General features: G+C 38.9%; 1 protein-coding gene across 3 annotated transcripts in view; it reads left to right on the top strand.

Annotated features, from left to right (window-relative positions):
- Positions 1 to 25,493, top strand: part of PDE4D (phosphodiesterase 4D) — a 1,616,992-nt gene that overhangs the window by 789,515 nt on the left and 801,984 nt on the right. The window contains exon 1 of one of the 3 annotated variants that reach the window (XM_062212023.1): positions 7,016 to 7,611. The exons of the other annotated variants lie outside the window; for them this stretch is intronic. Within the exon in view, the coding sequence (XP_062068007.1) occupies positions 7,346 to 7,611 (266 nt within the window). The 5' untranslated portion in view covers positions 7,016 to 7,345. Of the gene's footprint in view, positions 1 to 7,015; positions 7,612 to 25,493 lie in introns of those variants that run through there. 3 annotated transcript variants of the gene reach the window in all.

Here is a 25,493-nt window from a genome sequence, read left to right as displayed (position 1 = left end):
TTGTGTGTGATATGAGGAAGTTACTGGACTTTTCTTTGACATTTTAGTTTTCTGAATTTCAAAATGTTAGTAGTGGTACCTGCTTTGTTAGGATGACTTTGATGATCAGATAAAGCAATAATGGGGTGCTCATGTTTTGTGCACTTGTGTTTTGTGCTTGTGTAGTGACTTCTTCAGTAACTCAGACTAAAGGATGATCTACCATAGATAGAACAGGACATAGGATTTTTTTGTCAGCAAGTTGAGAACAAATAAATGCTTGGCAATTCTTTCCAGTGAATGGAGACCCAAAATTATGGGATATGTTAATATTTTAGTGGCCATCACATCTGTTGCCTTGAATTTGATTTTTAGTGAGGTCATTCACCGTTTGATTTTAGCGAGTAATTATGGATAATTTCTGTTCTATTCCTAGAATTTTTAAGTGAATGTATTAGGAGGAAAGGAAAGGTCTAAAATGGATTGCAATTTTTTTTCAGAAATAAAACATGCTGTGTTGATGTTGCTGGTGTATGCCAGGCCCTATGAAAATAACTTGTTTCAAGTGAAGTGTTGACTTACTGTTCCAGTAGACATCTCTCTAAACATTTAGTTTTAATCCAGAAAAAAACCACTTGACTAATTTTGATCTTTTTATTAAAATGAAGTGGGCTTAGAAGAACATATTGTGTGCTCAGAAAGTAATAAAAATCAAGACGTATTTGCTTTGTTCAATATACCCTAGATACTCTTTTTTAAAAAAAATTAAGTCCTTTGATGATTAATTAGGTGGACCATACTTAATTAGATGGAATGTATAATTGATTATGTTATGAAATGCCCAATCAATTTTTGATTTCCCTATTGACTTGCATGCTTGTGTGAAGCCAATGGATGAATCCTTCTCATTCTTGCTTCATTAGCCCACTTCTTTCTGGTGCTACACGGATTGATATTGAATAGGAGCTGTGGAAATAAACAGCCTTCCGAATCCTCCTCTTTCAAATTATAATACATATTGCCACTAGATTAGTCTTGTTTAAATCTCTGTATGTATTCTTTACCCACATAAAATAAATTTTACTGATTTTTCCATAGTAAAGAATCTAAAAATACATCCCTTACCTCTCCCCAAACTCACTGTTCTTTCATATGTTCCACCTTTTAAGACTTAATTCAATTTTTGTTTCATCTTTGAGTTATTGTCCATCTGTCTAGATTTTTATTGGTTCCTCCTTCTGACCCTTCAGGTTCCAAATGTTTCTTATTTTATATATAGCTTTTCTTTGTTGGTTGGGTTATACGTATTTTGCTTTATCAAGCACATATTTTGCTGTTTAAAAATCTTTGTGAATTAGTCTTGCACCTATATATAAGTTCAGTGATAATGATCATGGTTTAAAAAGCCCTGTTCTGGTACTGGTGTTGTGGCGCAGTGGGTTAAGCCGATGCTTGCAAAGACATAAGGCCAGCTTCCCTTATAAAAGTGCTGATTCAAGTCCTAGCTATTCTGTTTCAAATCAAACTCCCTGCAGATGTGCCTTGGAAAGTAATAGATAATGGCCCAAAAGCTTGGACCCTGCCACCCACATGGCTTGGCATAGCCCTGGCCATTAGGGCCATTTAGGGAGTGAACTAGCAGATAAAAAATCTTTCTCTCTCTCTGTCTCCCCCATTCTCTGTCACTTTGTCTTTCAAATAAATATATCATTTTTAAAACCATGCTTTATAATGTTCATATGTACTTTTAGATATAGGGATCAAATAATTTATCATCAGAATTTATAATTATGTAAGTCTTAAATGAAAAATTTTAAATAAAGTGAAATTTCAGAATTATCTTGGCAAAATGAAAAATGACCATGAAATTTATTTAAAACTCCATCATGTCAAAAGAGTACAGGCATATTGATGGAAAAAAATGAAATCCTCGGGAATTCCACCCCAACTTATTTGCATACTATGCCTCTCTAAGAACTTCATGACTTGGCAAACTTCACAAGTTGTCACAGTGTACTGACTGCAGCCAAAGACAAGAACTCAGGGCATTCAAGTATCTCTTTTTCATTGAAATAGCTATAATTTGCTTTAAATATCAGATCAGCTTTCCTTTTGAGGTGGTAAGTGTACAGGCAAAATTAGAGGCCCTAACAACTTATCAACACAACTTCCTAGCCCATATCTGCTGTTGAACTATATGACCTGTGGCAAATTAGATAACTTCCTCAGCTTCCATCTGTAAAATACTGGTTCAAATTCAACACCCAAATGGTAATTGCAATACCTAAATGAAATAAAATGCACAATTCCTGGCTCACTGTTGCTATTGACTAGTTGACTAATAATTGCTTATTCTATGCCAAACACTTTTAAAAAATATCATGAGTATCAACATCTCAAAAAATGGACTTTGAATTCGTCTGTTGGCTTGCAATCTGCCATTTGAATATAATTTTCTTTAAGTCGTTAAGAATCAGTTTATAGAGAACCTGCTAAATTCCTAAGAGGGCTTGAAAATTCACTTCATGGTGCCAAGTTAAAATTCACCTTACTCTTTAAAAGGGGTAGTTGCTCAGATGAATTGTTAAGGAAAATCTGAACAAAGTGGAAGGCATGTGAAGAGATTTTGAAATTACCAAAAAGAAAAAGGCAAGACAAAATGCCAGTGTGCCAATAACTTTCCAAGGTGCCTTTGCTAAGAAAATGATCTCCACTTATTTACTGTAATATATACAACTTTATGAAAAGCACTTTATGAAATTTAATTTAAAAGCTCAAAAACTTAACACTTATTTTTTTATTCAGTAGAGTGTGCCTATTAAGTTTGTGACTTGGTATAAAAACCACTAAAATGTATCATGATTTGATTGACATCTTGTCACTCTAAACTGTTTTGAGGAAAAAGTATAGCCATTTTGGTACAAATTTATATAAAACCTAGTGAGAATTACCTATATGAGAATTACTTATGCACAGATGCAAGGATAGCTCCTACCACTTATACTGGCTGAACCAGGGCTCAGATGAGTTCATGAGTCCATCAATGTCATGGAGAGAGAGAGTGAGTGTGTGTGTGTGTGTGGCCAAAAAAAAAAAAAAGAAAAAGAAAAAAAAATCATGAGTTTCGACACATTTAATCTTTGTAGCTTTCCTATGCAATAGCAATTATTATTATATTATCATTTTATTTCAAAGATGACGAGCCACAGATAAGTAAAGTAATGAAGCTACTAAGTAGCATATATGGGTGCAAAGCAAGTTGTAAGGCCCCAATTCCTCATAACCACTGGACCACGGAATCTCTCCTGTTCTCAGCTCAGAAGAACATGGAATACTTCCTATGGACAATTTTTGAAAGCAATCTCATTTTAATACATGCTTACGTAATTAGAACATAGTTGAGAAGCGAACAATGCTTTCTATAGTCAAGTATAAATCATCTGGATTAATCCATTCTTTTGAATTAGCTGCACCATTGTTTCCTTTCAATTGTGGGAAATCCAGCCTTGCTGTACCTACCTGGACAAGGGCACACTTCCAATCTTTGTCCCAGAACCTGTGTAAATTTTGTCTTCTTTGTTTTGCTGCTTGTGAATAATTAGAAAATATTTTTCAAAGATTTTGAATATTCTAAAAACCCCATAAATTTGGAAATCCACAAAGAGGTATCTAGGAAAATTTTTGTGAAGTTCAGATGTTATCTGCTATTCTAGGCGTGGGTGACTTTATCAACATTTCACCCACTTTCAAATTTCCACTTGTTAAAACCTAAGGCCTTATTTGGCTGTCACTTACAGCAGTGTTTTTCAGACAAGTTGCTGGCAGCTCGTTTTGGAGAGATTTTGTACAAAAGGCAGGCTGTGGAGTGTTCCTGTTGGTGGGGCTCCCCTGACCTTCTGTATTATTAGAAAGAAAATCGCCCATCTATTCAAACCTCCCCCACCTTTGGTTATCTTCGGAACTTTACGCTTGTGTTTTCCAAGGCAGTGATTCTCAACCATGATTTTTTCAAGCTATTTTAAGAAGGTGGCAAATAATTCTCCAAGCAAAATTTTTTTTTTATTTTTAAAAAGCAGTATGCACATTATACTTTATCTGGGGTGGGGTGGGGGGAGTCCAGGAGGGTAACATAGATGTTGGGAAACTGAACTAATAATAATGATATATCTGGGACCCTGCAAAGAGGCTGCCAGGCCTGCCTCTATAATGGAATCCTTTAATGCTTACCAAAACAATGGACATTTGTTAAATGCCTTTCATTCAGATTTAGTCCAAGTCTAACCACAATGTTCAGTGAATTTTTAATACAACATTGTCATATTCTCTGTTTTAGCTTAGTTATCATCATCAACACCAGTCTTTCTGAGAAGACCAGAGTGTACTTTGCTTTCTTTAGTGCTTTCTATACAATCATTGAAAGTAAGAATTAGAATCTAGACTTCCCTTGAACTCACTGAATATCCCAGCAGATAAGCCATATCAACCTTCCTTGTATCTCTGTGGACATGAAGTCACTTTACTTGGCACCAGATGCTTAAATATCTCCTGACCCCAGGCTCTTATCTGGAAACTTGAGCTCCATTTCTTCCTGCCAATAATTTGCACTTGTCATCTATTCTGCCAGACTACAGGCTCCCCGAGGGCAAAGACAGAACAGAGTATGCACTATAGTGCCTGCTGCAAAATAAATGCCCACAAATATTTGTTGACTGAAATGAAGTCTTTAGAAAGTGGGGTGATTTTCTTTAAAAAACATTTTTTTTTTGCCATGTCAATTTTCCACATCCTGGTTTTTTTTCTTACTTTAATTTATTACCTGAATTGTTTATTTCTTTGAACCTAAACAGGCTTTATATCTACCGATTGCTTGATTGCTGGACTTTTTACCCCTTTTTCTGCATTGCATAAATTTGCACATCCTACTTTTCTGGAATGCACTTCTTTCTTATCTTGCTTTCCATTGATTTTTGAACCTCCTTTGCTTCAGACTTTATTTTACTACAAAATCCCCTTGTCACCTATGTACCACACTTACATTGTACTTTCTGTGCTGGAATTTATTGCTTTCTAGGTGTCTTTTTCTGAGCACTGTCCAGTCCTATTCAATATGGTACGAGCTCCATGGGGGCAAGCACTGTAGACCTGTTTTATACAACTCCTAATGCAGGTGTCAGCCCCTCCAGTTGGCCTAATAGAAATATATATATGTATATATAAATAGACAAAAAGCATATATATATATATGTGTGTGTGTGTGTGTTCTCTCTCTGTATACACACACACACACACGTATGTATATATTCCTTTAATTCACTAAGGGGCCTTGCTGCCTAATGTTGCACAATGATGTAATATTTTGCATTGGTAAAAATTCCTTAGGAATAAGAGTAATCACACCCTGATTTTTCTTTTTAAAGAACATTTATGTGGTTTTTTGTGGGGTGGGGGAGAGAGAGAGAGAGAGAGGGAGAGATCTTTCATCTGTTGATTCACTCCCCATTTACTCACAACAGCTGAGCTATGCTAGGCTGAAGCCAGGAGCTAGGAACTAAATCCAGATCTAAGTACTTGAGCACTCACCTGCTGCTTGCCAGGGTGCACTTTAGCAGGAAGCTGGAATCCAGGGCGGAGCCTGGACTTGAACTCAGACTCCAAGGTGAGATATAGGCCTCTCAAGGAGTGTCTAAATTGCTCTGCCAGACACCCTCCCCTAATTTTTCAAATTCACATATTTGCATACCATTTTCTGCCTAAGGCATGGCATACATGTCACATTGAATTGTTAGATACATTAAGAGAGATGGACCAGGTCATCCACCCTGTGTTTCTGTGAACAGAACCTGAGTGTATTTTTCTGTATCATTTTGAAAACAAGGAAATGAAACTTAAGGTGGATTAACCAGGGTGGGGTGAGAGGAGTAACTTTAAGTTGACTTAATGGTAATTATACTTACCAAAAAAAAAAAAAAATCTGATTTGGAGATTCAGTCTCCATTATGAGCAGATGCATTTTGGAGCTCCTTCTTATTGTTTTCTAAATAAGGAAAATCCTCTTCCATGCTGAGAAAACTGATTTGAGTTCATCCCTAAACTGTAGACAGCTGGGCTGATGCAGTCACGCCTACTCCAAGGTTTGAGTTCTTTCCTTGTGCTGTTCGAATGCCTGCAAGTGCGGTGTGCGCGTGCTTGTGCCACATGCACATATTGCACGTGTGTTGTACTCATACTGCAAGTCAACAGGCCTTATCTCTCACTCCACTAGTTGACTCCTTAGAGCACTTCATTTTCAGTAACAAGATAGTTTCTTTTTTGTTTTCAACCTCCTCTGAATACTTTTGTTGAAGCTATATTCATCACACATTATAATCTTGCAGTAAAAGGCAATAAAGGAAATTATGATTAGCTAGATTTATTTTACCTTTCTATAGTGGTACATAAAATTGCATGTAGCGTACTTAATAACTGAAACTTTAAGATCATTTTAACTACTCTTATGAAAACAGACTGTCTCTGGAGGGGTATGAATTCAAATGGGAAGACATAACAAACACCATTTGTGGGCCTAAAGGGTGCTGCTCTTGTCTTGAGGAGGCTCTAATTCACGCCCTATTGTAGAACAGTACAGCAACCTGTGATGTGTTCCATGTGTGGTTTGAAACCTTTTGTTTGGTTTCTAACTAGGGGAGGGAGTGCATTTTATTGGGATTTCTCTTGTAAGGTGCATCAGACTGAGTTTAGTATAAAGCTGGGAATATTACTCCTTGTCTAGCTATTGCGTGTTTATTCTTATTAAAAAAGAAACACAAAGGACTAGCAGTTTTCTTTTATGAACGTGAACCGTAGGGAGATAAATAGCCCTTGCGGGAGAGGAAGGTCAGGTTCAAAGTTTTTCTTTCCTTTGGATTCAGGAATAAGCAAATGGAAAGACTGGCCAAGCAGCCGAGCAGCAGGCATCTGATGGTTAAGCCCTCCCCCCAGGACTTTTTATGTACATAAGCAGAAGTCAGTGGAGCAGCTGCGGCGCATTAGTTCCAATAGTTTGCCAGGCAGCTTTGCAGCGCTGACAAAGCCCTGCGAGCAGTGGCTTCCCTCCATGTTCCTCTGCCAGGCGAGCTCCTCGGTGATCTCCGGCGGGGTCGAGAGAGCAGGGCTGACGTTCGCCTGGGCGGAGGAGGGCGCCCCCTCGTCCGCACCCGCCGCGTCTCCGCCGAGAGACTGAGGCAGGCGCCCGCATGAACTAGCAGCAGCTGGAGCCGACCTGCTTCGAAGGACGTTTCCCGGGCTCTGCGCGAGGGAATCACTGGAGAGAGGCCAGGCAACCACGTTGCCCTGGGTTGCTGCCAGCTGCGCCGAGTTGACCAGGAAAATGGCCCAGCACACGACAAGCCCGGACACCTTGGCCGTCCCCGAAGTGGATAATCCGCACGGTCCAAACCCGTGGCTGAACGAGGATCTTGTGAAATCCTTGCGGGAAAACCTGTTGCAGCACGAGAAGTCCAAGACGGCGAGGAAATCGGTCTCTCCCAAGCTCTCGCCGGTGATTTCTCCGAGAAATTCCCCCAGGCTCCTGCGCAGGATGCTTCTGAGCAGCAACATCCCCAAACAGCGACGCTTCACGGTGGCACATACGTGGTAAGCTTTGCACAGGTCACAGGGCAACGGGCGCCGCCGGGGCGGGGGGGCTCTCGCTGCTGTTTCCCCTCCCGTCTTTAATTCGAGGAGTGGGGAGGAGGGTCGGCGCCGCTACTCACCTGTGAACTATCAGGCATAAGCTACCTTGCCGGGAAACCCCGGAGACATCCGAGTCAGAGCAGGAATGCTTGAGCTAGGTAACAGGAGTGGTTGAGGTGGGTGTTTCTCCAAGTTCAATTCCTGTTGCAAGTTCCTACAAGCCAACTGGATTCCAGATGTCAAATAAGAATGCGGCTGTATTCTCATACGTCTCTGGTGGCATTTCTTGGATTTCTTCAGCCAATATCCCTACCAGGTTCTCCCATCAGCCTAGGAAAGAAAGGACCAAAGGGAGAGAAGAACTCGGAGTTTGCGCCCTTTTCCTGCGTGGTTCCCACCTTGCGCCGAGATGCTGCAGCGTGTGTGTGTGTTGTGTGTGTGTGTGTGTGAACAGTGTGTCCTGGTGAAGCCCCTCCTCACTTGTCACTGTAATAGGTGTGTAATATCAAACATGCCTTTCTGAAAGCAAGCCGAGAGGGATTAGGGAGTCTGTGCAGAAAGTTGTAGGCTGCGACTTGGTGACATTGTGGTTGTGTTTGACTATTTTGTCAGTATTTCTTTCTTTATGAATATCTTGATTTCCTGTAGAATGGGTGAATTCGTTTTATACATAGGCTTCCATGTATTCTTCTGGCGGATTCTTGATGATTTCCTGCTCTTAAAAAATTATGAAAATAAACCATTGTGTGAGCTTGTTTGGAGTTTCTGCCTAGGAAGAGACAGCTGGTTCCAGGCGAAGGTCTGGGGTCTACGATGCCCATTTAGATGATTTTAGGTCATGGTAGGTTCTATAAACCGCCTTCACATGTTGGTAATATAAATATATTATATCCTGGTAACAAAAATATCATAGGAAAAGAGAAAATAATGGATGTGTTAGTTGAGAACCTGGTGATACTTTTTATTCAGCTTTCCCCTAGCGAGCCAAACAGTATGCTTGGAATGGAAAAAAAAAAAAAAAGAAAGAAAGAAAGAAACAAGGCTTCTAGGAAGGAAGCAACAGAAAGAAGGAGAATCAAGATGTAAACTTAGAGACACAGCCATCCCGAGGAGTGCACTGATGTCATGGACAAAAGTAGAAGACAAAGGAAATAAAAGGCATTTCACCCCAAAGGACATGTCCAACCTCAAAATTTTAATTGTGAATAGCTAGATCTCTGACCTGGAACATGTTCTTACTCTAAGATTTTAACAACCAGATAGCATTTCTGAGTTTACCTAGATTTGAGGTACAACAAACATTGGATTTTTCAGTCTTAAGGAAATTATTGGGAAATAATGACTTCTCCCTGAGGAAGAAGTTATTGAAAAAAAAAAATTGTCAGTGGTAAGCAGTCGAGGAAATCAAGGCATAGACAAAGCCCTGGGAGATGCATTCAAAGAGGGGAATAGCTCAAGACTGAGCATCTGACACTGGAGCCAGGAGGTTGGCTTGGGTTCTTCAGGAGTCAGGACTGGAATGAGGGTATCCAGCGTCCATATTGGTGGGCCTGCTTTAGTATTATAGTTCATACACTGCAACCTTTGCAGGATGGGTGAGCCTTAGCTCAGCCACTTGATTTCAGTCGGAATGAAGCAACGTAGAGTTCAACTGGAGGTTATCTGAACTATTTGGACATGTTGCGATGTAAGGAAGGCAGGAAATCTCATGAAAACAGGCTTTCTTCTGAAATTTCTGGCACTTCCTCTCCTGGTGCTGCCTGGAAAAACTCCAAGAGTATGCTTGCTACCAATATTTTCATTTTGGTGTATCAGATCAGGGAGACGTGAAGAAAGCAGTGGAAATGGAAAGTAAAGATCATGATATTGATTCTCAGTAACTCAGGAGGAAACAGTTTCCCTGATGGACTAAACTCATTCAGCAAGGGAGTTGGAAAAAAGTATCTCAAATTTTCCATATTGGGTCAGACTTTCATAACATTCACAGACATCATTTGACAAATATTATTCCATCTGTGCCCTCAGTATTTGCACTTATCACTATGTAGAATTTAAAGCATGTATTGCAAATTTCTCTCTCATGCCCACCATACATACATGTGTGTATATATAAATGCATCCCCATATACATATATCCATATATATACTTCATATACATGTACATACATGTGTGTGTATATAACTATGTCTAGCTGACTTGCTGCTCCGACCACTATACTCAGATCCTCTCCTCTTGCCTAAGTTTGAATATTAACCATTTAAATATATGCCTTCTATATTCCAGCTTTAGAACATTGGTTTCTTCTCCACTGATCTTCCATTCAATATATGTATATTTAATATCTACCTAGTTGAAGTACTCAGTTGTGTACCTGATGATAACAAAGTTGAGCACCGGTCATTCCTTGGTTTCAAGCAATGTACACTCTATTAGGAAAAACAATCATATCATCCAAGTTAAAGTCATTTTGCTCCTCTAAGAATACTCTTCAAATCTGTTGATGGACACAGTGAATGTTTATTTTTTGCTTCTGTTTTTCATGGGAAATCAGCTGCCCTGGAGTGCTGCAGGGGCCTGGGTTCCTACCATTTTGTGATTCTGCTGGTTGTAACACAGGATTCCAGAAGTTTACAGACTTTGTTGTATCAGGGAGAAAGAGCATGGAGGATGGCATGCTTGTGTTTTTATGAGGCAGACCTGGAAGCACATATATCACATATACTTGCATTTCCCTCACTAGAATATAGCTCAAAGGCCACATCTAACTGCAAAGGTGGCTGTGAAACATCTCAGCTCTGTTTCAAGGAGTAAGATGAAAGCGATGTGATGAATGCTAGCCCATCCTGGGCTCCTGGTTCACCTTCTGTAGCATAGTGGAATTCCTAGCATAATATTTATAATGATCATTCCTTGAACCTCTCAGCAAACCTCCTTAGTCGTGAGACAGATTAGCTGATTGGGAAGACCTTACTCTTGTAAACAGTTCAAGTCTCCTTCCCTGTGATCCATGTGCCTGGGATCTGCTTTGGGAACACTACAGTGTGAATCTTTGCCTTTTTGCCTTGTGTAGCCCTTAAAGCAAGTGGCTTGGCTTAGCCTCCCAGAGAGCCAGGGCCTTGTTTTCTTCACCTTGGTATACCCATGCTTGCAGGACAGCTGCCCAATGGTGGGTTCTTAATGAATGCCTGCTAAACAAAACGTTTTCCTGCTTTTTAAAAATTTGTTTTCTTAAATATCTTATTATTTTATCTTTATATGTGGTGTCTATCAGATTAATCCTGGTTGGTCCTATCTAGACTTCATTTGGGTTTTCAAGGCCCATTCAAAGAGTGACAGGCAGAACTGATCCAGTATTGATGGTGCTGTGTGAGTCAAACAGACAATATCTCAGCAGTCAGAAATCAGACTAGTTACATTTAAATTCAGACTTCCCATTTACTGGTTGTGTGATCTTGGACAAGTTACCATACAATAAAAAAATCAGTTCCCCTGTTACTTATTTCTTGGAATAGGATCTATTTGAGTACAATTGTGTATACAGTGGGTTGTATGGGACTGGACATTTAGTGTCTTATAAGCCAAGATTTTTCAGATTATGCACAATGTGCCCCTTAATTCCAGTCTTGGTCTGTGTGGTCCTGTAGGATCATACTTAGATTACCAGATGATTACTTTGCCAGTTTTTTTTTTTTTGATGGATTGGAGTGATGAAGAGATCATAGGTGAAGAGACCAAGAATTTAAAGAGATGAGTTTCCAATAATTTTATGATTATAAGGAACAGAGAAGGCAGAAAGGAGAAAGCCTGCTTCAGCAGAAACATGTTTTTCTCTGTTTTTTTGCATTCTACACATCTTTCAAATCTTGATCTTCCTGGGAGTTTCAAGCCCTCCCAACTGGAAGTAATTTCTTTCTTCTTGACATTTGTGTAGCATGTCTTACCTATGCAAGTTTCTCAGTGCTTATTAGTAATAATTATATTGCTAGCCTATAATCATTGATTGATGGTATTTGGCCTGACCCGTGTGTTAGGATTAGAATCACCTCATGTCCGTGCTTATTACCACTCTGTTGTGCTGTTTTTACTTTATAAGAAGACCCTATAGTTTAATAATTGTATGCATAGCTTGATTTCATTTGAGTAGGGAATTCCCGCTGATTCTCACAGGACTCCAATGTCAGTGGAACCTGTGCTGAGGAAAACCAAATATCCAGTACGAGCCCATTTCAGGGAAATCATTCTTTATGTTTTTCAGATTTTCCCCACCTTGAAGCACTTTCCATTGGGTTAGGTCTAAATAATTCATAAATAATTTATAGAAAACACATTAGATCTGCAGGTTTTCACTCTTTGGGAACTTAAAATTATTGTTTAGTCATACTTACATCACAAAACCTCTGTTCTTTCATCACATGTTCTTTTTAAAAGTAACTTAATATTCATTAGAATCATTTTATCCTTTATAGTTTTCCATACTCATATAAATCTATATATCAATCACCCAAATTGTTTAAATGTCAATATGTTATTCTTGTTTCCAGCAGCAGTTATTGATAGCACTAATACCATCACACATCCAATTCTGCCTTTCCAGAGGATACAGGAACAGGCAATATACAAGGGGACTTCAAAAAGTTTTTGGAAAAAAAAACCAGAATTATAAGTTAAGATTATTTTGGAGCCAAAAAGATTGAAATCCATACATAATTCTTTCATAATACACATTTCCCATGAATTTTCTCAAGACATTTAATTTATCTCTTGTGCCATGGTAAGAAGTAAAAGAGAATACAGTGCATATATGTTTATGTATTTAATAGATCTTGGCCCATTTGCACTCCATAGTCTGGCAATTTAACTATATTTATGCATTTGGACCTGCATCATTCATTTAAGTTACTGAGAAGTGTATAGAACCTTGATTTTGCTCTGAAAAAAGCCAGTTGTTTATCTAATCTTAGATTGTTGTGACTGTAGACTTTGCTATCACATTTCAATCCAAGCAAATACATATTCACAGTAAAAAACATTGGGTCATTTTACTATAATGAAAATGGAGATGCTTTTTTTTAAATTTAGCACTCAATTTAAGATATGTGTTAAAGTCTCATCAAACTGTTTTGGAAATATGAACTATTAAAAGTTAATATTTGTAGATAATAAGATACTTCAGGTTTGATTACTTATGCATGTATCTCAAAAGTGTTTCTAAGTTCTAAATATAGTGCAATCCAAGTATGATTTTCCAATATAAATCATATGATAGGCATTGTATTCCGGAATAAGAACTAGATGAGAGAATTCCTTGACGTACCAAACATTTTCAATTTACGCTGAGTTCTAAGCACTGGATGGAGAAAAATATTCTCTATTACATGTCAGTGAAATTAGGCAATAGGATATCGGAGAAACACGGTGACTAGGTATTATTCAAGTATGTTATCTTTATTATTCCTGTGTATGCTGTCTGTGTTTTAATATATCTAAGGGTGGAAATATTTAATGACATCTTTAAGTAACAAAATACTTCAGTTAGGTGGATTTTTGAAAGGATTTTTTTTCAGGAGATAGTTAGGGAAACTTAACAGAGTTTTAATGAGCTAGATGAATGGATTCGACCATATTTTTTGTTATAAATTTCTTTTTAACAGACATTGGAATTAGATATGAAATTGCTCATGTTTAAAAGTAAACATTGCCTTTTTTGAGCCATTGTTTCTTCAGCAAGTGTAGTTGCTCTTACTGTTTAAGAGAGAAAGATACTATAAATTTTCTTCAAGTCATAGGAAAAGGAGGAAACAATTTGGCAACTATAAAGGTGAAATCTAATCATTTAATTTTGGGGTTAAACACACACACACAATTAGGTTTTCCAAAGGCATTATTTAGTGATTCTGTTTAAGTACTCTTTCTCCCTTCTTCTACTCCTACTTTTACCCTGTTTAGCTTTAACGTTATCTTTTCTGTGTCTCTTATGGTAAAAATACCCAGAGAAGAGTATTGCTGGTGCTTTCCTGGGAGCCAGGAACCCAGAGGAGGCAGGAGATGAGAGGAAGTCTCCAAAGGAATTCTTGTGGGAAACAAACCAGCAAGTACTGCAGAGGCATCTGAGTGAGAGCAGTCAGCCCGAGTCTTCAGCCATGTCCATGATAGAATTGGTTGTTGCACATCTCTGTCTTTAATGTGTTGTCCAATGTGAATTAATGCTATAACTAGTACTCAAATAGTACTTTACACTTTGTGTTTCTGTGTGGGTGCAAACTATTGAAATCTTTACTTAATATATACTAAACTGATCTTCTGTATATAAAGATAATTGAAAATGAATCTTGATGTGAATGGAATGGGAGAGGGAGTGGGAGATGGGAGGGTTGCAGGTGGGAGGGAAGTTATGGGGAGGGGGGAAGCCACTGTAATCCAAAAGCTGTACTTTGGAAATTTATATTTATTAAATAAAAGTTAAAAAAAAAAAGGAATTGGTTGTTGCCTTTGACGGCAATAGTGGTAGATGCAGGTGCTGTAAGTTGAGGGTGACTGTAGCTCTTGAAAGGCATTATTAGCAACAAGATGGAGCAATCTGGAAAACATCATGCTGAGTGAATTAAGCCAGACCCAAAGAGAAAAATATCATTTGTTTTCCCTGATCGGTGACAACTGAGCACCAAAGGGGAAACCTGTTAAGTGAAACGGACACTATAAGCAACAATGAACTGATCAGCTCCTGTCCTGACTTTAGATGTACAATGTAATACTTTATCCATTTTAGTATTTGTTGTTATTGTTGTTGTTCTAGTACTATTGGTTGAACTCAGTAATTAACACACAATTATTCTTAGGTGTTTAAATTTTAACTGAAAAGTGATCCCTGTTAAATCTAAGAGTGGAAAAAGAGAGGGAGGAGATGAACAATTTGGAACATGCTCAATCGGTCTGGCCGCAAATGGTGGAGTTAGAAACGTGCCAGGGGATTCCAACACAATTCCATCAAGATGGCATGTACCAATGCCATCGCACTGGTCCAGGTGACCAATTTCAGCTCACAATTGATAGCTCTGACAGGTCTAAGACTCAAAGAGATCACACAAACAAGACAAGTATCTGCTGATACTGACTGATAGAATCAAAAAGGGAGAGAAAGATCCAACATGGGAAGTGGGATACACAGCAGACTCATAGGATGGCAGATGTCCTAAACAACACTCTGGCCTCAGAATCAGCCCTCAGGGCATTCGGATCTGGCTGAAGAGCCCATGGGAGTATAGCAGGCATGGAAAGCCAAGATATCATGGGAAAAAAAAAAAAGAGACCTAAATGAATGATCTCTGTGAGTGAGATCCCAGTGGAAAGAACGGGGCCATCAAAGAAGGAGGTACCCTTCTCCGAAGGGAGGAGAGAACCTCCACTTTGACTATGACCCTATCGGAATAAGATCAAAGTCAGCGAACTCTAAAGGCTTCCATAGCCCTGGCAACTCATGACTAGAGCCTAGGGAGATTACTGACGCCATGAACAGGAGTGTCAAATTGTTAAGTCAGCAACAGGAGTCACTGTGTACTTACACCCCATGTGGGATCTGTCCCTAATGTGTCGTCTAAAGCCAAGTGATGCTACGACTGGTACTGAAACGGTATTTTTATACTTTGCGTTTCTGTGTGGGCGCAGACTGATGAGGTCTTTGCTAATTAAATACTGAAGTGATCTTCTGTATATAAAGAGAATTGGAAATGAAAAAAAAAATAACCTGGTGTTAAAATGGAAATGGCATAGAAAATTAATTAATTTGAAAAAAAAAAATTCTGTAGGATCTCTGTCTTTAATGTGCTGCACATTGCTATTTAATGCTATAATTAGTAATCCAATGGTAGTTTTTTCACTTGATGTTGCTATATGGGCAAAAAGTTGAAATCTTTACCTAATATATACTAAACTGATCTTCTGTATACAAAGAGAATTGAAAATGAATCTTTACATGAATGGAAGGGGAAAGGGGAGGGTGGCGGGCGGGAGGGAAGTTATGGGAGGGGGGAAGCCATTGTAACCCATAAGCTATACTTTGGAAATCTATATTCATTAAATAAAAGTTTAATAAAAAAAAAAAAAAAAAAAAAAAAAAGGCATTATTAGCCTTTCCTAAAACCAGGAGACTGCAGGAAGATATTCCTCTTAAAGAACACATCAGTCAGGGCCAGCGTTGCCACACATTGGATTAAGCTACCACCTTCAATGCTGGCATCCCATACCAGAGCACCAATTCAAATCCTGACTGCTCTGCTTCCAATCTAGCCCCCTGATAGTGCACCTGGGAAGGCAGTGGAAGATGGCCTAAGTACTTGGGCCCCTGACACTCTTGTGGGTAACCCAGATGGAGTTCCAGGCTCCTGGCTTTGGCCTGACCTACACTCTAATGTTATGAACATTGGGGGAGTAAACCAGTAGATAAATGATCTCTTTCTCTCTGTCACTATGCCTTGCAAACAAATAAAATAAATCTTTTTTTTTTAAAAGATGAACATATCAATGACTTGTGACACTTAAGAATCATAAAGGTTAAAATAGGACAATTAGCTACTAATAAAAACTGAAGAAAATATTGACTGACCTGGCAGTTTATTACTTGTGTGTACTTCCTGTAACCGTTGACATTTATCTTAAAGAAAGAGGAAAGATATGGCACCTGTCTGTACCAGCTGAAGCTGTTGTGACTAGTGGTGAAAATACTTGCAAACATACAGCCTATTTTGCAAACTTGGTAGAAATGTTGAATGAGACAAAAATAAAATCTTGAATCTCAAAGTTCATTAAATATTTTAATTCATGGGTTTAATTCTGAGAATGATTCTTTGTGTACATTCCTTTATAAATAAAAACTCCTGTAAGTTTAGATAAATAAAGGAGTTTCTGTCCTTTTCTTCCTTTAGGAAGCTAACCAATTTCTTCTTCAAGTAGTAGTTTCAGGAAGAAATTTTCTTATTACTAGAGAAACAGTATCCTGAAATGATTTTTCTTTTGAAAAACAATGTTTTGGGGATGGTCCTTTGGTGTTGTGGCTGTCACTACCTGGGACACCCGTGTCCCAAATGAGTGTCCCTGGGTTCAAATCCAGGCTCTGCTTCTGCTTCGAACATTCTGCTGCTGTGTACCCTAGGAGGCAGCAGGTGATTGCATAAGTAGTTAGGTCTCTGCCACCCCCGTGGGAGACCTCCATTGAATCTGGGCTCCTAGCTTCAACCTGTTCTGGCTACTGCTTTTGTAGGTATTTGGGGAATCAATCAGTAGATGAGAAACCTCTCTCCCTCCCCACCCCCATTTCAAATAATAAATAAATACAAGGTTAACATATACTTTTGAAAGCTGTGACTAGTTTAGTGTAGTTGAAACTACATTTCCAGGTCTGCTGGTCATTGGATATTCGACCTTAGTTACTCAATCCCTTCAACTTGTAGTCTCTCTCTTCGTAAGTCATATGGTTGTAAAGGCAGTTGATATTTACAATTAGAAAAACTGGTTAAATTTACAAAATAATAACAAAATTATAGTACATTTCAGATAAGTAATTAAAAGCAAGTTCGAACTTGCTGCTTCCAAGTGAGTAACGTAGATGTGCCTGGCTGAAGACAGGAGACAGAATCCGTTGCTAATTCTGTGACTCACAAACAAGCTCCATGACCTTCAGAATGAGACTGTTGGTGGAGTTCACTCTAGAACACCTTCTGCAAGCAATGCCTTTACATAGACAATAGGGAAATTTGGAGATCATTTAAAATTCTAATGTAACATTTTCTGAGTAGATCTCCAGTTTTATACCGTCTTAGTACACCCATGTCTTCTTTATGTACACAAAACAGAAAAATAATTCCATGTGCAACATTAAGGGCATAAGTGATCTTCAGCTATTTCAGATGAAGGACTTATCTTCAAAATGAGATCTTGGAAAGCTCACATGAAAACAGTTATCTGATTGCATTTTGGAATCAAAAGTACATTAATAACAAATGTAGCTTATAACCTTGGATTTACTATAACCAAGCCATCAATATATAGCTCCTGCTTTGTGTGAGGCACTTTATGTACAATAAGCCTTCAAAACAGCCAAAGGTGAATTTGGGTTTCATTAGGTCTACTTTATATATGCTGATTCGGTAGCCCAGAAAATAAATGTTGTGTAGCCAAGGTCATTCAGCTCTCCAGCCATGGAATTGATAGAGTTAACACTTGAACCCAGGTCTGCCTATTGTTCCATCCTGTGTTTTTGCATTTAGCATTACCCTCCTTTGGTTAATAGCCACATTCATATTTGCTAGCTGAAACAATGAATATTCAAAGATTTTACAAAATCTTAGCAGAGGGTAGTGACATACTGTTTCTTGGAGTAGAATTTCAATTTATTTATCCATGTGGATTGAATGAGAGTTGACATCCTTCTTTCTAATAAAAAAAAGTATCTGCATAGAGGAAATACACTTGCATGTCGTTAGTGAAAGAGGGTTTCAGGATCAACAGAGAACATTCTGATTCAGAGTAGTTTTTAAATAAGACAGGCATAGAAACAAGACCAATCAGAGGATAATTTTATTTTCAATGATTCTGAGAAAAAGGCATGAAAGGCTTCAGCTCTAAAGGAGAAAGATCAAATCAGAAATCTATTAAGGTTTCATTCTAGAAAGCCAGCTGGGAATGATGGTTTGCAGGCTCAAGTCACTAAGCAACAGAGCAGCAAACTGCTTGGTAACCAGATCTGGCCTGACTCACAGGCTGACTGGACCAAGGTCCCTCTTACCTCAAAACAATCTCTTTCTGCTTGTCTGCCAGCTTCCATGCCAAATCCCACCACCATACTCAAAGCATCGGTCTTTGATTTAACAGACACTTGCTTTTAGAATGGGAATATCTCCGTGGGCCCAGATGCAAATGCTATTGTCTTTCTTCTTTAGCATTTCTGAGATTGTTTTCCTTTTTTCAATGTATTCTTTTTTTTTTTTTTTTAATGGTAAGCTTTAATGAGAGAGGGGAAAAGTAGAATGAGTGGTCGGACTTGGGATTTTCCTGAGCAAAGTTAGGTGAGGTCAGAATTGCCTGCCTTCATTTGTTTCTACCTTTCCTTGGACTCTCAATCAAAATACATTGCCATCTAGCTGGCACTTCCCATCTTGGGTTTCATGTGCGTGTTTTGACCATGGAAGTGCACTGTAAGTTCTAGAAAGTGAGGACCTCCACATGCAGCAGAGTGGTGTTTCTGTCCACTGTCAAGATTCAAGTGCCAGCTGTACAACATGCAGTGTAAATGTTTGTTGCTCAGTCGGTTGAAGAATGGCCACTGCTGTGCCTCTTGGGTCCAACACCTAAAGACAATATTCTTCCAGTCTGTAAGTCCCAGTCAAGTTGTGTTTCATTGCCAAAGGGGAGAGAAATTCCAAATTCAATGATTAACCATTAGTTTGGACTTTATCACCATGACTCTATGTGTATGTGTATGCTAGGCTTATATACATCTAGACTGGTATAGTTTGACTTCAGTATATATGAATGAATCTGTATGTGATAGTGTTACAATAATTTGTCTAATATAAGCCTTTTAATAATATTTAGTTTTTAATTTGAAAGTAATTTATGCCTGTTATATTTCTGGGGGAAAAAAAACCTAATGATGAATCCTAATCTGTTAGAATTTACTTTGGTTAATTTATGTGCCAAGACTTAAGCTTATAAAAGAAATGCCAAAATTTTGAGAAGAAATTAAAAAAAAATACCCTCCATAGTTTCTTTTATTAGCTAATTTGGATAAATTTTAAAATAATTTTTATTTGAGACGTAGAGAGAGAAAGAGAGGGAGCCCCCATCTGCCTGTTTACTCCCAGATGGCCACAACGGCCAGGACTGAAGCCAGAAATGGGGACGCGCAGCACAGCTCTCCCATGTGGATGTCAGGAACCCAAGAACTTGAGACATCTCTGCTGCCTCCCAGGGTCTGCTTTGGCAGGAAACTGGACTCAGGAGCTGGAGCCAGGAGCTAAACTAATTAAACTCTGATATGGGACATGAACATCTTAACCGCTAGGCTAAATATCTGCCCCCTCTCAATTCGGAGACATTTTCACTGTCATAAGCTAAGTATCATTTCTTCAAGCTAGATCTTCATACTAACTAAAATTAAAGGCTAGAAAACCTTTTGGAAGAGGTTGAGCATAGCAACATTATTTTAATGTAAATATTTGTCTCTAGCTCAAAGTATATATATATCCATTTTTACATTGCATGCTTTTCAAACCAACCAATTTCCTTTCCATTACCCTTATGCAATAGCCCTCTGATCAAATTAGCTATTATTAAAATAAAGTGACTTCCTTTTTATAGAATTATTATTAGGGTACCTTTTTCATTCATTTTCTTAGCTTCACATTTATATTTATAAAGGGGGAGTGTATACGTGACCTCTTGAAGGAAGCAACTTTCTGACTAATAAGTTTACTTGAATTATCATTCCTGCTTGTTTACCTTCTTTAGGTTTATAGTATTTGTTTTACTTTGCTTTATTCTGTGCAATGTGATTTTGTTTTATGACCTTCTATTGAGTATGTGCCAAATAGAACAGCATATGATTTATGGGTAGTAATAACTAAAACATATATGAATTGCAGGCTGATGACGCACAAGGCAGACTGCTATAGCTCTCTCCTGAATAGAACCAGGCTTCATTTAATAAAGCCGTCTTCTAATAACAATAGCAGGATCATTAATACTGTGATCGGCCTGTATCACCTTCACAGTTTAAGACACATCTGTGGGCCATTTGTACTGTTTTGCATTTAAAATTTTAGTAGATTTACAATTTCATTTTAAAGTCCATTTGTGTAAAAATGAAGCTTTATACCACTACTGTAAATTGGAAACCAATGTCATTTGTCATGCATAGAAGGTAACTGAAAGACTACAGTAAAGCAAGACAAGATAGATTCACGCTTAGCTGGATCCTATGACCTCCTGAAGGCCCTGAGCCTGAGGTCTGCTGTCTCTTTGTTAAATATGGCATTTAGCAAGTCGTGTCGAATTGTGAAGGCCAATTAAATATTCCTCCTTACAGCAATAAGAATCCCTAAAAGGGATTTGGAAAGGAAATAATCTTCTCATTATTTAATTCAACATTTTAAATTCAATAAGCCACATCAGCTATGCTTAAGACCAATTTGGTGCAGTTTCAACCATACCAAGCTGGTGGTACCTGAACCAGCGTAGGAAGAGGGACCTTGATTCTTGTAGTGGTTCTTGTAGTCTGAACTGCTTACGTTGAATGTAAACGTGCTGAACTTGGATTAGCCTATTCCAGTGCCTAAGCTGAAAGTATGGTGTTGCTGCCCTCTTTTCCCATCCCACAATTCCTAATTTCCTACCTGGTAGCTGCACAGATGCAAACGAACATAAAACTGTTCCATGGAAAATACTGTGCCTGCTAAGGGCAATTTCCAATTTCCACTTAAAGGCACAAACGTGAGTGTTTTTAAAATGGATAGGCTGGCTCGCCATGCAAATAAATGAGAGCTGAGGTATGTGATGGATCCATATGTCTATGCTTCTGTGATTTTTTTTCCTGGCGAACTCTTTTTCCAGAGTAGGCTACTCAATAGAACTGGTTGCATAATTTGCAGAGTCCAGTAAAAATGAAAATACAAGCCCCCTTGCTTAAGAAAAAAAATATTACGGATTCCATGATAGTAACGGCAGAACATTCAGCCCAGCGCTGGGTCCTTCGGAGAGTATGATGCCATACACCTGCATGGGTCACACCCAGGAAGCCAGCCCTGCACCCACAGCAGGTCTGTCCTGAGCCCCAGGAAGTGGGATTTGTAGGAAGCGCTACCGGTGATGCTAAAGCCATCCATGGAGAAACTGTGTTAGAGGAGCATCTTGCTGCATCACATTCTTCTCTTTTTACAGTGAACAGAGACTCCAAAAGACTATTGTATATATTGGGATAAAAAATAAAAGTTTCAAGGAAGAGTCAGCAGTGTAGCAGATGTAAATTATTAAGAAGCATGATCTTACATTCCTCTCAAGGGGTTTCTTTGCAACTAAGCATTTGCATGCATGCATAACTCAACTAAAAGCACATTGCCTTTGCGTTTAAAATCACATGTCGGTATTCTCCGTGTCAGCCACGGCAGTGTTTTCCTAGCATGTTATATTGAGGCTCATCTTTGGGCCTCCTTCTTGAAATCATCACATTGACTGACTTCTCTCTATTTCCGGGAGATCTGTCTTTTCCCCATTCACATTTTTTATTTCTAACATATTCAGTTAAAATCCTCAGTTCTATAATTGGTCCTCTGCCCTTATTTCAGTAGCTCCATGCGCCATGAGAGTCTGTCCTGTGCCCCAACTGCAACTGTGAGCTCCTTTACCTAAATACAGCTCTTAAAACTCCACTTTCCTGGCTTAAGTTCCTTAGGCCTCTTCTGAATATTTCTAATTAGCAAGTTCACTCTTAAATTTAACATATGCAAAACTGAAATTACTATTTCTCCCTGTCTGACATTTCTGTCTCTGCTCATGGGGCCATTATTTTCCCAATGAACCAGGCAGGCTCCTGTTTGATTTCTGATTTGGCCTTCCCATGCCTCATCCTATGGATCATTTCCTCTAGTAGCTCTTGCTGTTCTGTTCTTTCCCAATGCCACCACCTATTTTAGTACTCAACCTTAAATTTGGGCTATTTCAGTGATACTAACCTGTCTTTGTGCCATCAGCCTCTTCCCCTTAAGACTGTCCTACTTAAGCTATCTGATTAATTACTCTAACATTCTGCTTTGGTCAGCCACTGTCCATACTAAGGGTGAGTAGATCTTTTATTACAAAGGACCACATAGTAACTATTTCAGACTTTGGGGGCCATATGATCTCTGTGGCTATCCAGTTCTGTCACCATAGCACATATACCCATATACAAATGAGCATGAGTGTGTTCCAAAGAAACTTTATTTATAAAACAAAAGGGACTGGATGTGACCACTGGCTGTAGTTTGCCAATCCCTCTTGGATAAAGTTCCTACTCCTCAACTTGGCATTGAATTCTCTATTGATTGTTCCAAACCTGTGTCTACAATTATTTCTGGTAGTGTTTCCTATGGATACTTTACAGCTATTCATTCTGGAGCTGAATCTCAAGTAGAGTTCTCAACCTTGACACTACCAATGTTGGGCTGGGATGATGAACTGTCATGGATCTGTCCTTTTCATTGTAGAAGGTTATGAGCAACCCTGGCCACCATGGGTCTACCATGTTGTGAAAATTCACAATGTTTCTAAACCATGCCAAATATCCTTGAAGGGCAAAATTGTCTCCAGCTGAGAACTGCTGACCCAGAGAGTATGATTTGTGAAGGGAGGAACCAGTTCATCCACTTAATATGGATTCTAGCAGGTGGAATTTGAACTCCACAGGCCACATATATGTTCTTTTATAAATGGAACTGTTCCTAATTCTTATGTGCTTCATATAATTATTTAAAAGATCAAATGATATATTTAATGAAAAGCCCTTTTCAAAGCAATAAAGTACTATTTAAAATATAAAGTAAAAATAGTGTGGATGGAATACTGAGGGGTAACCTGAGCCTATTGAAGTTTAGACACTTAATTCAGATCATGTTCTGTGTCTGCTCAGTGAAGCTTACTGTATAGGATGCTATTGGGGTGTTGTCTTTGCTCTCAAGAATTATGATCTAACAGCAGGTGGAATATTATGACTACTCGAATAAGCATAAAATCATATTTGCCATCACTAAGCACAAAGAATGGTGAGAGTTTATAGGAATTGAAATTGGATATGGTTGAGAGAACCACTCCAGACTTCATACATATACAGAGTAGTCACGAAAATGCCCCAGACACCACATGCACACGGTCTTAAGATTATTTCATTTAATATTCACTGCAACGTCCTTAGGTTTAGGCTTTAGTATTACAGTTTGCAAAAAGAAGAATAGAGTCCAGGGAAGAGTTTTATATGAACATAAAGCATAGATTATCATAGGAAGAGAACTGGAGTGAAGTATGGAAATAAAGGAAGTGACAGGAGCTGAGTGCTTCTCACCAAAGAGCAGCTTGAACTAATATGGAGAGACTGCAGAGTTGAGATGACTTTGAGTGTCTCCTGGGAAGGTAGGCCATAAGAGAAGCCACAATCAGATTTTGAAGTTAATTCTCTCTCTCTCTCTTTCCCTCCCCTTTTGCCTCTACCCCCTTACACCTCCTCTCACACACCACCAGGGATTTATATACTTACATGAAACCTGATCCATTTTATCTTTGTTAACAGCTTTACCTCACATAAAAAGAAGTGACATTTAGAGTTACTATTCCATTCAATGCTTGCGAAACTACAAGTGCGGGCATTAAATACTTGCAATAGTTGGAATGCTAGGCCAAGTTCAGTTAGACCAATCTGTACCGACATTCAGCTAGCTATGCCCTTCTACTCTTTCTGAGGTGATCTTGAAATATCAGGGTTCAGAATTATATTTGCATTCAAATCAGATGTGTTAATTCCATGGGTAGTGCTTGTGTTCTAATGGATGGAAGAGAGGCACTGTTTATGAGATGGCTGTACCTATCTTTTCACCAAATTTCAAGAGTATATACTGCTTGGAACACAGCTGGCAGTTCTGATGGATGGTGCACAGAGTTATCTTGCTGTAAAGTAATTTTCCCCCTTTTAAGAATAACTCATCATGGTGAAAGTCAGGAGCCAAATGTCCTGTTATCCTGTCATCTATTAAAAAATAATTTTGAGTATCTACTATGTACTGTTTGCTCTTCTGCAGATAGGGCACTGAGTAAAATAGACAAGTATGTGGTGCCATCACGGAGTGCCTGTTCTACTGGTGGAGAAGACAACATGCAAATAAATGTTCCAGTGAGTGGGAGACTGACAAGTGCAGTAAAGAAGAATAAAGCATTAAGCAATGTTATAACAAACTGGGTTGAACTGCTGCCTGTGAGGCTAGCATCCTGCATTACAGTGTTGATTTGAGTCCCAGCTGCTTCACTTTCTATCCAGCTCCTTGCTAATGTGCTTGGGAAAACAGCAGAAGAAGGCCTAAGTACTTGGGCCCCTGCCACCAATGCGGGAGCCCTGGATGGAGTTCCAGGCTCATGGCTTGGGCCTGGCACAGTCTGGGCTGTTGCAGTCATTTGGGGAGTGGACCAGCAGATGGATGATCTCTCTTTCTGTCTCTCTGCCTGTCAGATACATAAGTAAATCTTTAAAAATAACAAGAAGAAAGCAGTCTCATACGAGAATATGGGGGAGGCCTCTACCATGAGGTGATGTTTGAGGAGAGATCAGAGTTTCTGATGAAGCAAGCCATGTGATTATCTAGAAGAACATTTCAGGCAGACGAAATAACCAGTGCACTGCAGGAAGACAGGGTTGGCCTGTTGGAAGGAGTGGGAAAGTTATAGAAAATGAGATCAAAGCCATTGAAATGAGTCAGATCACGTAGAATGTTTTGAGACTGTTGTAAGAATCTGGGGCTTTCCTTGTGGATGACTGTGATGTCTGGAGGTGAAAAGGGTTAGTAATGGGAGTGTCTGCCTCAGGGAGAGATGTGGTCTGTCTGAAGTTTCAGAAGATTCCTTCAGGTTCCTGGGTAGAAAGCATAGATGTAGGGAGACCAGTTAGGAGACTATGGGAATTATCTGGGTGTCACATAATGTGGTGCAATCTAAAATAGTAGAGGTGGAAGTGGTAAAAGTTGATCATAGTTCTGTCTAAAATTTGGAAGAGCCAGCAAAATCTGGAGATGAGTAATGAGAAAGAAGAATAAAAAATGGCACCAAGTTTAGGGCC

This window comes from Lepus europaeus, chromosome 15 (assembly GCF_033115175.1).
Source record: "Lepus europaeus isolate LE1 chromosome 15, mLepTim1.pri, whole genome shotgun sequence".
Taxonomy (NCBI): Eukaryota; Metazoa; Chordata; class Mammalia; order Lagomorpha; family Leporidae; genus Lepus; species Lepus europaeus.
This window is presented reverse-complemented; position numbering and strand designations above follow the sequence as displayed.